This window comes from Crassostrea angulata, chromosome 10 (genome assembly GCF_025612915.1).
Source record: "Crassostrea angulata isolate pt1a10 chromosome 10, ASM2561291v2, whole genome shotgun sequence".
Classification (NCBI taxonomy): Eukaryota; Metazoa; Mollusca; class Bivalvia; order Ostreida; family Ostreidae; genus Magallana; species Magallana angulata.
The window spans coordinates 45014385-45028917 of record NC_069120.1 but is presented as its reverse complement, the minus strand read 5'-3'; the positions used below and the strand labels follow the sequence as shown (position 1 = coordinate 45028917).

General features: G+C 34.9%; 1 protein-coding gene across 5 annotated transcripts in view; it reads left to right on the top strand.

Annotated features, from left to right (window-relative positions):
* The window catches only part of LOC128164795 (glutamate receptor ionotropic, NMDA 2A-like), a 66427-nt gene extending 52246 nt beyond the window's left edge, over positions 1–14181 (top strand). For all 5 annotated transcript variants that reach the window (XM_052828791.1, XM_052828790.1, XM_052828788.1 and 2 more), the window contains 9 exons: positions 1754–1901; positions 3438–3624; positions 3960–4085; positions 4303–4523; positions 4756–4916; positions 6987–7171; positions 7632–7867; positions 10929–11092; positions 11605–14181. In XM_052828791.1, the coding sequence (XP_052684751.1) occupies positions 1754–1901; positions 3438–3624; positions 3960–4085; positions 4303–4523; positions 4756–4916; positions 6987–7171; positions 7632–7867; positions 10929–11092; positions 11605–11905 (1729 nt within the window). In that variant the 3' untranslated portion in view covers positions 11906–14181. The remainder of the gene's footprint in view (positions 1–1753; positions 1902–3437; positions 3625–3959; positions 4086–4302; positions 4524–4755; positions 4917–6986; positions 7172–7631; positions 7868–10928; positions 11093–11604) is intronic.
* Positions 14182–14533: the final 352 nt, after the last annotated feature.

Here is a 14533-nt window from a genome sequence, read left to right as displayed (position 1 = left end):
CGAAGTTTTACATAGGAATATATAGAATAAATCTTTAAAAATCTTCTTCTCAGAAACTAATCAGCCAGGAAAGCTGAAACTTGTGTGGAAGCATCCTCAGGTAGTGAAGATTCAAAGTTGTGAAAATCATGACCCCCGGGGGTAGGGTGGGGCCACAATGGGGGGTCGAAGTTTAACATAGGAATATATAGAATAAATCTTTAAAAATCTTCTTCTCAGAAACTAATCAGCCAGGAAAGCTGAAACTTGTGTGGAAGCATCCTCAGGTAGTGTAGATTCAAAGTTGTGAAAATCATGATCCCTGGGGTTAGGTTGGGGCCACAATGGGGGGTCGAAGTTTTACATAGGAATATATAGAGTAAATCTTTAAAAATCTTCTTCTCAGAAACTAATCAGCCAGGAAAGCTGAAACTTGTGTGGAAGCATCCTCAGGTAGTGTAGATTTAAAGTTGTGAAAATCATGACCCCCGGGGGTAGGGTGAGGCCACATGGGGGGGGGGGTGTTAAAGTTTTACATAGGAATAAAGAGTAAATCTTAAAAAATCTTCTTCTCAGAGACTAATCAGCAAGATGATTCTTTATAATTGTTAAGACTTTGGCTCCAGGACAATTCTTCGGCCTCACAAGAAGGTTCAGAGTTTGATGTAGCTAAATATCCCATATATAAACAATTGTAAAGGATCTTTTTGAGAACTGCAATACTCAACATGTGATATGACTATAAAATTGAAGCAGGCAGCTATTTTTTCATTAGAATCTTTTTGTATTACTGTTTTGGGTTATTGCCCTTGATTTATTGATTCTTGATTATTTTAATTAATGCATCCACTGTTAACCAATTAATGTGATGATTATTTTTATACAATAATAAATATTCAATGTATATAAGTTGTTCTGCATAAGTAGTTTTGGGTTACGCTGGATTAGTTTGTTTATTTTTGATTTCCAATTTTTAGATACTATGAATTATTTTAGACTGGCACATATATAGGGACAGTGTCTATTGCATAGCAACGAGCGACTGTTTGGGGTTAAACTTGAATAGGTACGGAGAGATTGAGGGTGTTGACATCCCTGCTCTTCCTAATATTCGTGTTTTTCTAACCAACGATACAGAATGTGCGGTCATTTCTGCCCTGTATCGCATCAATACAAATGTGCGGTCATACCTGCTTGTATTGGTGGTGGTTGCGGCGGAGCACTAGTGTATGGTCATCCCTGCTGGTGTTCTGGCCTTTCTAGAGCAAGTGTGCGGCACTCCCTGCGTTAGGTTGAGCTGTTGGCGCAAGTGTGAGGTCATCCCTGCTTGCGTTATCTCTGCTTGCATTAACGTTGGTACCTGTTGAGTTGCGTAGGTGTGCGGTCATCCCTGCCTGCATAACGTTGAGTCCCTATATATGTGCAGGAGCGGTGATTAAAGTCTGCTCTTGTAAATATTTTCAGCAATCAGGGCTATCCGAGTTCCAAGGGGGAAAAATGGATTTTATTTATACAGGATCTACATGTATTAATGTACATTGTCCAGATTGTATTATGACTCCATTAAGCTGACTTTATCATACCTATTGTTCCTCAGGTGAGCGATGTGGCCCATGGGCCTCTTGTTTAACATTTCGAAGTTTTGATACTTCAAAATATTCTCACTTCAGTAAATCTATTATGGATTTCAATTCAAGAACTTTTCTGTGTTAAACAAATCCTACCATAATGATTCTTCTCATGAATAGTAATACATATCTTGTTGGTCTTGAAGTGGTGACGACCCCACGGCCGCCAATGGGACCGTGCAGTGGTGCTGTGCGGGGCTCAGCATAGATCTGCTACAGATCCTCAGAACGAGGCTAGAGTTTGACTACGACCTGTTCGAAGTCCCTGATCGCACCTGTGGGGTCAAGGACCAGGTGAGTCATCAACTAATTATATTCTTAAACTTTAGGGAGGCTGTGGGGTCAACAAACAAACTATCAGAACTACCTAAAATTTTAAGATATAATTTGTTTTACAATTATAAATTTTTATTTAGTGAAGAAAAAATCCATACATTTTTGCTTTAAAATTATGATGTTTTCCTATATTTTTATATAGAGTTCTTCTTTTAAATGAGATCAATTCAGTCTAAAAATGGCCAAGACCATCGAACCCTCTTAAATACATGTGGCGTTTAGGGCAGATTACTTTCATTAATAGCCCAGGAGCAAAAACCATGAACTCGCCTTTATATCTGTACATTTGTAGTTTTGCTTGCATAAAAAACTGTTATTTTAACAGAACACAAGAATTTGTAAATCTCATAGTAAACATGGTCGTATATTTGAAAATAAGACCGAGTTCATTCTAAAACCAAATATAAATGCCAGTTCTAATTAAATTCAAATCAACCAAAATATTCAACTTTACAATTGTATATAATGCATCCATTTACTGGTAAATTCTTATCTCAAGAAGGCTGGATAAATGTGACCATTTTTAGACCATATTAATCTCCTTTAGAAGGAGAGCTAAGTATGTTCTCGAACCAGTTCTGTAAATAACAGTCGAAGATTGGATTAGAGGGGGAAAATAGATATCGTTTCTCCATTGGATTAGAGGGGGAAAATAGATATTGTTTCTCCATTGCAACAAAAAAGAAAACTGATGAGTTAGCAGTAATTCTGACTACATCACTATTTTAATTCACTTTGCATGGTGCTCCCTGATTTCAAAGGAGAAATTCCTTTCTACTACAAAATTACAGAATACCAAAGTTGTTTAAGATACAATTAGCATTAAATCAGAAAACATGCTCAAAAAACGAAATTTGTTCCTACCAAAACATGCCTTCAATTTGTATACACTGGCTTATTTGTGACCATCAAACAGTAAAATTTCTTCCAACACCTAAGACTCGGAAGATTATTCAATTACAGAAGTGATAGCTTCGAAGAACATCATTTACAAAACTATTCACAGCATAAACGATTTGGCGTTCTCTTAAGATTACAGAATTGCCAAAACAAATTACAAAAAAAGTCAAAATAATTTAGAAAGCGTCAACCTTAACACATTTCCGTTATTTTTTGTCTATATAACAGGGAGTTTTGTTTTTATATATTGTTCCATAACAAGAATAAATATTATTATTTTTCTGTCATTCAGATTTCTCCAAATACATGCAAGCAGCTTATCAACCCACAATAGTCAAGCATACTTAGCTCTGGTTTTGCCACACACTGTGTTCGATTGGTATACGTTTTATGTTTAGGATCCAGTTATGATGCGATATTTTAATAAACCGATTATTTTTCTTTTGACTGAAAAAAAATTCTTTGCAGGCCTATATGTGTGAACATAAGTTTTAGAATTCAATTAATCGTTGATATTGAACACGACTCGATGACAAAGCAATAATTGGGAAGGAAAAAATTATCAATACTACATTGTACAATTTAATTTTTCAGAATACGGGAAAATGGAACGGTCTTATCAAAACCCTCCAAGAGGGCGGGGCCGACATGGCCCTGACGTCACTACAAATTACACCCAATCGGGCGGAAGCTGTGGAGTTCACGGTTCCGTATCTGGAGACAGGGACGGCCATTATAGTGTCTCTAAGGAACGACACAATCTCCGCATACGCAATCTTAGGTGCTCCTGACTTTTATTTTGTTCGGAAATAGCACACACACACAGATATATATATATATATATATATATATATATATATATATATATATATATATATATATATATATATATATGCATGCATTAATACAGTGACAGGTTCTTGCAATAATTTCATAGTTAAAAGATCTTAGACTATTTCTTCAACACTTACGGTCTGATTTTTTTTAATAGTGCGTCACTCAAAATCTCTATGTCGTTGATTCAAAATAAAGTATAGCCTAAGATCTAAGCATCTCTAAATCATTTTGAGACATTGCATCATTCAATTATTTTTTTTTAATTCATTACTATTGTAGAACCCTATGATTACGGAGCATGGTGCCTGATTCTGTTCATCAGCGTTCATTCTGTGGGGGCGTCCATCTTTATCTTTGAGTGGCTGAGTCCCCGAGGGTTGGACCAAGGCAGGACACCTATGCGAGGTAACTACCAGGTAAATTTGTACCTAGGAGATGTAACCTTTGGGATGATAAAACATGTACAGAGTATACTGCTTCCAAATATACATGCATGCAAAGACGACAGGTACTACACTAGGAGCCTTTTCTAACGTATTTTTGAGGTGATCCAATAATAATTCCAGTACGGTATCATGACTATCATCCCCACTCATAGGATATACATGTCTTCATTTTACAGAGCATTCGTTTTCCCTATTCCGCTCGTTTTGGTTAATCTGGGCGATGCTGTTTGGCGCCGCTGTGTCAGCTGACAATCCACGTGGTGTATCCGCCCGCTTCATGGGTAACGTATGGGCGCTGTTTGCTCTTGTGTTTCTTGCCAGCTACACAGCCAACCTAGCCGCCTTCATGATCACCAAAAACACGTACTATGACTTGGAGGGGATTACAGACTGGCGAGTTAGTGGTGATTTAGTTAAGAACAAATATGTGTGAAAGTCAAAATAAATCAATAGATAGATGAATAGACTAATAAATAAATAATGATTATATCTTTTATGCTTCTTAATGACAGATTGTCTTTGTATGTAATAATGTCAAGGTACATCCGAATCAGCGTATGCCAGACATAGGTTAGCTCTTACTAATACTTATATGATAGGAATGGCCAGTTTAACCATACATGTTTCAGCTGAACTCGCCCCTCAAACACCAGCCCCCGTTCAAGTTTGCAACAGTGTTTAACAGCAGTACAGAGGAGAACCTCCGAGACAACCACCCCTCCATGTACGAGTATATGACAGACTTCAACACCCAGAACATCAAGGAAGCCGTAAACTTGCTGAGAAGAGGGTGAGGGTCACGTGATCTATGACGTAATTACTTGACGTCTCTGTAATAACGAGTTGTATCCGGCGTTTGCATTATTTACTTTAACATCTGCCTGGAATCTTTTCTTAAGTAATTTTCACAAAAAAGAAACAGCAGGATTTCTCTTTTAGTCTGATTCCCTGTGCCTTTTGACAAAAATGTTTTGATTTTTGCAAATCAAGTAAAAGAGGATAGACTTTACTGTAAACAATTTACATTTGGACATGTATTTTCCCCACTGTTTACATACCATTGTTTGAAAATCATTTATCTTCAGAGTTAACAAAACAGAAAATTACATTTTCGCTGAGAAGAAAAATTGAAGTCTTTCTTCTTTCCACAACGCTGATTTTTTTTACATACATATATCATCTTTATGTCGAAAACATAATTGCTTTGTAAACGTTGATGTAATATACAGAATTTACCACCCATGATCACAAATGACTTCATTGACTTCCGGTACATGTTAGATCCGTCCGTCCTCACCGCTTTGGTTTTAGCTTTCGTAGAAACAATGGTTTTCCCGGAATCAGTTTATGTATGTTTATTCAGCTGTGTTTATTTTAAAAGGGGGAATTTTAAACAGACATATTAAACATCTTACATCTGTCCATAAACACATAATTCTTTAGGTCGTTTATCATGTATGCTGAAAAAAAGCAAACAATCAATTTTTACACTCACTCAAAGCCACCCATTGAAAAGTGAATCTCATTTTTGCATATTTAAAGACTCAATTTACTACTTTTTTTGCATTTCAAGGATATGTTTTACGTGTGATTTAAAACATTTGCTTTTAGAGATCACAAAATTACATGCAAGAGTTGATAAAGTGTCAATGACAATAAGTGAGATCTATATACTGTGAAAGCAAAAACCTTTAAAGCTGCTTGGTCCGATTTTATATCAAATTTTATGCACGCTTTTAAACGATGGCTAGGCCTATGCTTAGTATATGTATAATAATAGACATTGCAGTAGTTTTACCCGTCAATTATGCCAAATCTCAATGAAGAAAAATACGTACAAAATTTGCTCATTTAAAGGTACCTCGTTATTTCGCCTCATGTTAAATTTTACCCCTAACGACGAAACGGGTATAGTTGTATTACGAATTTAAAATCGCCTTAAATAAAGGTCGAAATGATACACATAAACATGTGTACGTTTTGTTCGCTAATATTTCTAAAGTCTGCTTTCTTTACAATCAATGCATAGCATGCGGGTTGAATAACCCCAATCATTCGGGGGAACGAAACCAGGCGGTTTCCTTTTCTAAACATTCCCGTGATGCATTTTGGTTTGTTTTTTCGTTTGCCCAAAGAGAAATTATTTTTATTTCTAACTTTGAAAGGAGACTGATTCTGCTGGTGTAAATAGGAGAAAGCCCATAACTTTCTAAGATAAATGATTTGTATGAAGAAAAAAAATTGATACTGTAATTACAAAAAAATCGGACCAAGCAGCTTTAAATATGAAGTATTTATGAATATATTAAAGTTCGTTAATCAATACTTACTGCAGAAGCAGACAATTTCGTGGGCATTATATTTCATTGATTATTGTTTTGAAATTGTTTCTTAGTAATTTAATTTCGTTGCATAAAATATCGTGTAATAAACTTTTAAGATTTCGTTCAAGATTTTATTTCGTTGGTTAATGTTACTAAGTAGTTATTGAGGAGACAAACAAAATTCTATCCCCAAACTAATGTTTTGCTTTTACAGTACTTACATTTGTAGTTGTATAAAACATGATATCGTGCTATACGAATATACCTTTTTTTTAAATATTGGTGTCACTGTATCTCTCTAGCAAGTTGTACATCTAATATTTATAGACAAGTAAGCTACAAATATGCTGCTAGAAACAACGAGCAAGAAAAAATGTTCAGTTTCCAACAAAATCTCATCTAATAATCAATTCATTAATTCAATATGTAGATCCAGAAGAATTTTGTACGTTGAAAATATGGTAGCAGATTGTTCGTTTTAGTCTTCTGAATTTTCTCTTAATAATTCCTCCTTATAATTGTATTATCTCCCTCAGACAAATCCAAGCGTTTATCTATGACGCCTCCCCACTACAGTTCCAAGTAGGCATTGACAAGAACTGTCAGCTGATGCTGGTAGGGAAGCCATACGCCATGTCGGGGTACGCTGTCGCCTTCCCTAAAGGTCAAACGGAACTGAAGGAGGAAATGGATGACCTAATTCTCGAACTTCAAGATGACGGTAAGGGGTACGCCCAAGGTCTTTCATCTTTGACATGTACATGTACATAATGAACCCAGATGTTATCGAAATTTAACAATGATTTATTTATTATCATATTGAATACCGTGATGATACATATTTTAACCATTCCATTAAAGTTAAACAATAAACAAATCAGAACCATTTTAACAAGAGCTTGGACTTTGGGAAGTTGTGTCAAACAGCAATGTGACATACATGTAGGCCTGTCTATTTCATTGCTAGCCACTCAGCAACCTTATGGCTCTTTGAAATCAACAAGATTTATCTGGCTTTTGAGCTAAGACTTCGCAATAGGTGCATATTTCACTTGAAACAGCGTCATTTTTAACTTGTTTTGACGCAAGAAATAGATAGCTACGTCCTACTGAATGTCCAAGGTCTTGTTATAATAGTTCTAAAGATAAAAATATAATACAATAGAGGTTTTGTCTTACAGGTGAGTTGGAACGGCTACGGAAGTACTGGTTATCGGGGCCATGTTATTCCAAGCAAAGAATTGGTCAGTCCAGCCAGCGCCTGCGCGAGCTAAACTTCACCAGCGCCTTCATCCTGCTTGCATCCGGGATCGTGCTTGGTGGACTGCTTCTAGTAATGGAGCATCTTTACTTCCGGTTTGGTAGGAAATACCTGAAAAAATACGATAAGTGTGGCTGCTGTGCCCTGGTCAGTATAGTAAGTACGATTTAAATCAAAGTACTGAAGTACTGACGGGAGTTAATTTTATCGATTATTATTTATCTTAAAATCAACGATATGTTATTTTGCTTGGCAAGTAGTTTATAATCTCTATTTGAATTACGCACATTTTTATAATATGGATTCTCGGACTTTTCCGACTAGAATTTCGAGAAAACCTCTTATGAATCATGTTGTGTTATGTTAAAAATAGAATTGATTTCATCAAACTATGTATCGGTGTTCGAAATATTTCAAATATTGTATGGATCCAACCAAAAATGAACTCTAGTCTCGGTCAACCAGATGCTCGGCTGTCTCCGTTAATCTCAGACAAGAGACATTAGGTCACGTGATAGCATGATGATGATGTTGCAACCTCTAAATATAGACTGACTCTCTGCTTGTCGGAGATGTACGGAGACAGCCGATGGTTGAACGAGACTATATTGAACTCTGGCGTAGGAATACATACGACTGCAAACAACTTCTAAATTGTTCATGCTATTTAAAATCTGACTATTTCTTAGGTATTTATTATAAGTTTCCTTTTAAAAAAATTCTTCAGCGTACATTACATCGAATTTATCGATTATTTTCAAGAACTAACTCTTGTCAGCGGTGATGATTCGTGCTTAGGTCCAAACACTGTTTCAGTTTCGGTTTGCCAGAGTAACTGCATAGGATAGTTGATTAAAATCAACTCCCAAAAACTACACACTTTTAGTATATAGTATGCTCAAGAATTCTGAAATTTATATTTATTTCAACATTTTTAGACGGAGGCTCTATGAGCCTCCTCTATTGCTACCGGTCAGCTCACATGTGACGTCGATAGTGGATTTGACGGACACCACCTAGCGGCAAAAATTGCAATATTCGTTTGGGATTCATCTTTCAGTATTATTATTGCAATAAATATCTTATTTGAAATTACAATAAATAGAACTATACATATTGCGATCAATAAACATAATTTCTCTCGAAAATGTTAGTTTATATGTCAAATTCCAAGTAAGTATGAATATGCATGAGTTTAAGAATAGCAATGGTGTGTAATCGTTTAGTGGCTATTTATACTTTTTATACAGCTTCCTGTCCGTGACGTCAAATAATGAGGATTCCTCAAGAACCATCTTGAAATATTGAATAATTATAAGATTCAATGGATAAACACGGCGTGGTTCTTAGTGTGTATCGTATATTACTTGCGCATTATCAATTAATCTCCTGCGGAGATATATCTTTCTATGTATAGCTACACTCCCGCCCCCGGCATCGATCCAATAAAATGAATATTCAACAAGTTGATCCACTGCTATGTGAACTTGAGTATTCCCCCAATTAAGTACAGACAACCGTGATCGTAGCATGGCACATTTTAGTTTAGCTTTACTTGGCATGCATACTAAACCTACTATAAGGATAGTGAAACAAATAAATTAAACATAAATTATCCAGATTACACCCTTTAATGCAACCCCCCCCCCTCACACACACACACTTTCAGTGTGTGCATAGGTAGAGTACCCAGGCCACGTGCTGTGAAGCTTGATTAATCCTGCATAGTCTGGCCAGCCCTGTCGATTTCAAAGTAAGTTTGGAAGTCAGTGTGTTTTTGCAAGCTGATAAGAGAATTTCGCGTGAAAAAAGTGTAAAAACATTTTACAGAATGTACATATTTTCTTTTAAAAGTGAAATACGGGGTATTACAAGACCTACCGCGGTATATTATTTTAAATTTAGCTTTAAAGAGATATTACAGCGAATTCTCTTCATCTTGGATGTTTCCCTTTTTAAACATAGTTAGATAAAAGAATAGAAGTCGTGCATATACTGAAAGATTGAATCTTTTTACAGCAAAAAAAAAAGCTCGCAATTGCGTGTTAAATATTTTCCGAAATTCTGAATTTATATCTCTAAAATTTTGTTTACACCACAAGTAAAAACTGTATAAATTCGTAATATTTTCATCCCTTGCAGAAAGTCACGATGAAATGTTTACAGTTGATGCGCTTAGCTGTTGATCAAAAGGCTGAGCTAGCAATATTTACTTTTTGACTGCCTGAAATGATGAAATCAACGGTAATTTTGAGCAAAATTGAGCAAAATGAGCTGTAGCGTCTCTTATATATAAATATTTCATCTCCATAACTTTTTGAAACGCTTAGAAATATATCACTCTACAATCGAATCGTACATTCTGCAAAAGAAAAAGAACAACTATGCGAGATTGAGATCATGCATGTATTACCTACATGTAACATTAGGGGTTTTTAAGCATGAACGATTCAGAAGTTTTTATTGATTATATAACATAAATTTTAGTATTTATTGTGAATCATTAGGTATAGTACTAACCAACAAAATATTTTTTGTTTGTAATTTGTTTTTGCATATTCTATAAAAGAGCATGAATATATTAGCAAAGTAGTTTCTGTACTGTAGTATTTAATATTGCAAACTCTTAATTGATACTCTAAACCTTCTATACCTTAAAATTTGAAGAAGAAAAAACCATTACTATTTTTGGTAGTTGATTTTTATCAACTCTCCTATGCATTTACTCTGGCAAACCGGAAGTAAAATTATTTTTAAATGTGTTTGGACCTAACCACAGATCATCGCCGCTGACAAGACCTTGTTCTCGAAAATAATCGATAGATTCAATGTAATGCATTCTGAAGCATTAAATATTATTATAGTTAAATATTGCTTGGATCCATATAATTTTCCAGAAATATTTATATTACTGAAACATAGTTTGATGAATTTCATTCTATCTTAAAATATTACGCAACATGATTCATATGATTTTTTTCTTGGAATTCTAAAAATTGTCGGAAAAGCCCAAAAATTCATATTATGAAAATATGCGTTATTCAGTTACGGATAAGAAACTACTTGGTATGCGAAATTACATATCGTTGATTTTAAGATAAATATCAATCGATGAAATCAACTCCCGTCGGTACTTCAATACTTGGAATTATTAGATTAATCTCCTCCGCAATGATGCCTCCGTCTTTCAGTACTTTCAGTACTTTGATTCTTTCAGAGTATGGGAAAATCCTTAACCTTTGAGCAAACAATTATGGAAGCCATAGACTTAAAAAAGAGACACAAGTGTAAAAACCCAATATGTGAAACCAGTCTATGGAAAATTAGGCATGAGTTGGACTTAGCGTTGTTAAAGATAGAGAAACTGAACAAAGAATTAAGGTAAGAGTTATCTCGCTCAGAAACATACTTGTTAACGAAAGTTATCATTTCGCTCACCTGAGCTGAAAGAATGTAAGCTTTTTTAATCACCTTTTGTCTGTTTGTAAACAATTTAAATAATTTCAATTTTTCTCCAGAAATTCCAGATCAATTTCAACTCTGTTTTCTAATTTGTTCAAATATAAGATAAAACCCTTTTTAAAAGCGAATAATATTTAAAGATACAATAAATTGTTGGTGTCAGCATCATCTGAAGACCCAAATAGCCAGTTTACTAATCAAAAATTGCCTTATATTTTTAGTTTTATATTTGTTGATTGAATAACCTAGGGGTCAGTAAAGACCCTTTCAATATGTCCACATATGTCAGGTATACATTGTACTTAAAATATTATTTAAAATCAAAGTCAGTGTAAATTGTTACCCCAGATGAATGATACTAGTGTTCCCTCTAGATCTCTCATAGTTTTGATTTTTTTCTCATGCTAATAATTATTGCAATTTGTTTTCAGGCGTGAAAAGAATTTAAATGCATTAACTTCAAGTCGCCATGAAGCGGAAGGTTCATCGGATCCATTGCCGATTGGATGGAAAGACAACGAAGCGGGTGCCGGGTCGAGCGACGCCATTGATGCAAAGCATGCTGAGGTAGAAAACTTGAGGCCAGAGACTAACATGCGTAGGTCTCCTAGCTATACTCAAGCCGTGACCTCTGACCCTACGAGTGAAAGCGAGGCTCAACTTCAAGAATATTCAGACCTTAGATACAACGATGGAAAAGTTTATCAGAAAGTTGATAATGATGAAGTTTGAAGAAAGAGGCATTTATGACGCAATTTATTCATCACCTGACTTGGCGAATAAGAGCCAGTACTCAATTTTTACTCGGAACCGTCCATATGTGCCAAACGCCCCCGCGAAACCATAGCTAGCTAGGTCCCTCTCATAGACAGCAACGATTCGGTCAGTTACTAGTATTCCTCAGTGCATGTCATAGTGTAAGGATTTCATGAGAATAAGTGCCTTAAAACGAGCCATACAAAAATTTGGAGAACACTCCACAGCAGTGGTCAGAGAGGACTGAATGCTTACGTTTCATGTGCTATTACAGATTTACTGCTGAGTCAAGAAGCTTTAACTGAGGCCGAGAAAAGAGTTTTCATAGTTTATGTATGATAGAAATTTGTTGAATGGGCAAATATTATTCAGTTGAAAAACATTCTATTATACTGGCAGTGCAAAATTTTATTCCGAAGATGTAGCCAAAAAATATAATTGTGCTCACGAAAACATTCATTGAGGCAAATCTTTGTCTCTCTCCTTCTGGCATTTGAACATGTATTTATGAACTGCTTGTTTTCTATCTGTTTAATTTATTCGAAATTATCGATGCTAAGTTAGTAATGTAACTGTTTACCATACATTAATCAAAGTACTGAAGTACTGAAAGCCGGGCTCTTTTGGTGTGTCTTTATGCATATTGTGTAGTAAAGACCGAAAATCTCTCTCTCTCTCTCTCTCTCTCTCTCTCTCTCTCTCTCTCTCTCTCTCTCTCTCTCATGTCGGCAAAGCGTCAGAGAGCGACCAAATTTTGTAAGCGCCTATAAACAAAAATATGTCTGTCTAGTAGAAAAAAGTATTATGTATATTCAAGCATTACATATTCAATCCCCATTTCTTCAACGCGCAGCAAAGTTCATGGAAATTCATGCGCATTGTATGTGTCCAAAATGCATAGTCTTGTTTTTAAAACACGTTATTAATAAGCAAACTAAAAAAGATAGACAATTCTCTCGAAATTAAAATAAAAGAAACGAAATGCCAACACTATTGACAAAACGTGGCTCTTTGTGTAACTATTTGGTATAGCGGAAGCTTTGACTTTGACCCTGTTTGGTTTTTTGTTTACTTTTGAAGTTGTGCTATTTATAGTAACATTTGCGATTTGCCTGCCTACAGCCAAGACTCTGCTTTCAGCAGAGCTTGGCAAAAAATTGTGCATACAATACCTATTAACTTAATCAATAAATTATTTTGTTAATGAAGTTTGAATTTAATAGACAGATTTAGTTGATAATATGTTGCTAGTATATATGTTTTTAAAGACAAATTATTCTTCCAAGATATGTAAAATACATACAAATGTGATCTTAACACAGTTTATCAGAAGGCAGTTCATTTATGTATATGAGTGTCTAGACTGTTCATTTGTGTATATGAATGCCTAGACTGTTCATTTGTCTACATGAGTGTCTAGGCAGTTCAGATGTCTATATGTTTTGAGCCAGTTTATTTGTCTATGTACAGGTGTCCATGTATCTCAGTTGCTTTACCCTTGTTTGGGGAATTTGATTTCTTTTAAATTAATGTGAAGACAGTTCAGTTGCCTATATAATATGTGTCTATAGGCATTGATATGAAAACAACCAAATCAGTATATAGTACTGTACTAATACTGAAACAGTATTACTGTAGTTAGTATGCCGTTGTTCTCAGTTACTGTACAGTGTGTGTTGAGCATTATCAGTGTCCTGTTGGCCATGATTAATTGTGTACGTATATGTGGTAACGATACAGATCAAGGTGTGTATGTAATGTATGAATTCATTTTTTATAATTTGAAATGTTTATTTTATTTGTGCAAAGGTTTTAAAGTGGTTTGGAAAATTATACAGATTTAGGTTAACACTATTGATGCCAATTCTACATTCTTATCACTTTATCTCTATCTTGTCTCTACTGAGACTATTTTGATGTAGACAATATTGATTATGGTATTATAAAATTATAATATTGTATAAAATGCACGTATGAATTAAACACATTCATGTTCTAATGGAGAATCCAACACATAAATTATTTTTGGTCAATCTCTTTGTAGCTTTTTTCGCTATAGCTGCGAAATAATTCAATTGTACATTGTGTATTGTTTCAAAAGTGTGTACTTCACCTTACTTTTCCTGTTACTGTGTAACATGTGTGGGCATACTATTGTTTGGTATTCATAATGAGTAGGGATTGTATCAGCTAATAATGAACATGTACAATGAAGTGAATGAAAATGTCGAAATAAATAATGCGCGAGTGAATTAGTGAATTTATTTGGTGTATTGTTGAATTGATATAAAAACCATCAAATGATTCATTCTAATCTTATAAAAAAAATCAAATTGAACTCTTTTTAGTCAATTAGTGATCTTTTATAAAAACATAATTAAAGTCACGTCATTGGCGGATCGGGGGAGGGGGTGGTTCCGAGGGTCGGAACCCCCCTCCTCTTTTCTCTGGGACATTACGCATTTGTTGAATCTGTACAATAATATAGGTCTAAAAAGGGTTTCTTTGGAATATCTTTTAGGTTTTCTTTCGGAGGTTTGCATTTCATAGTTCTACAGAAGATATTGACTCGGTTGTAAATATTTACAGAATTTTAAAAATGGG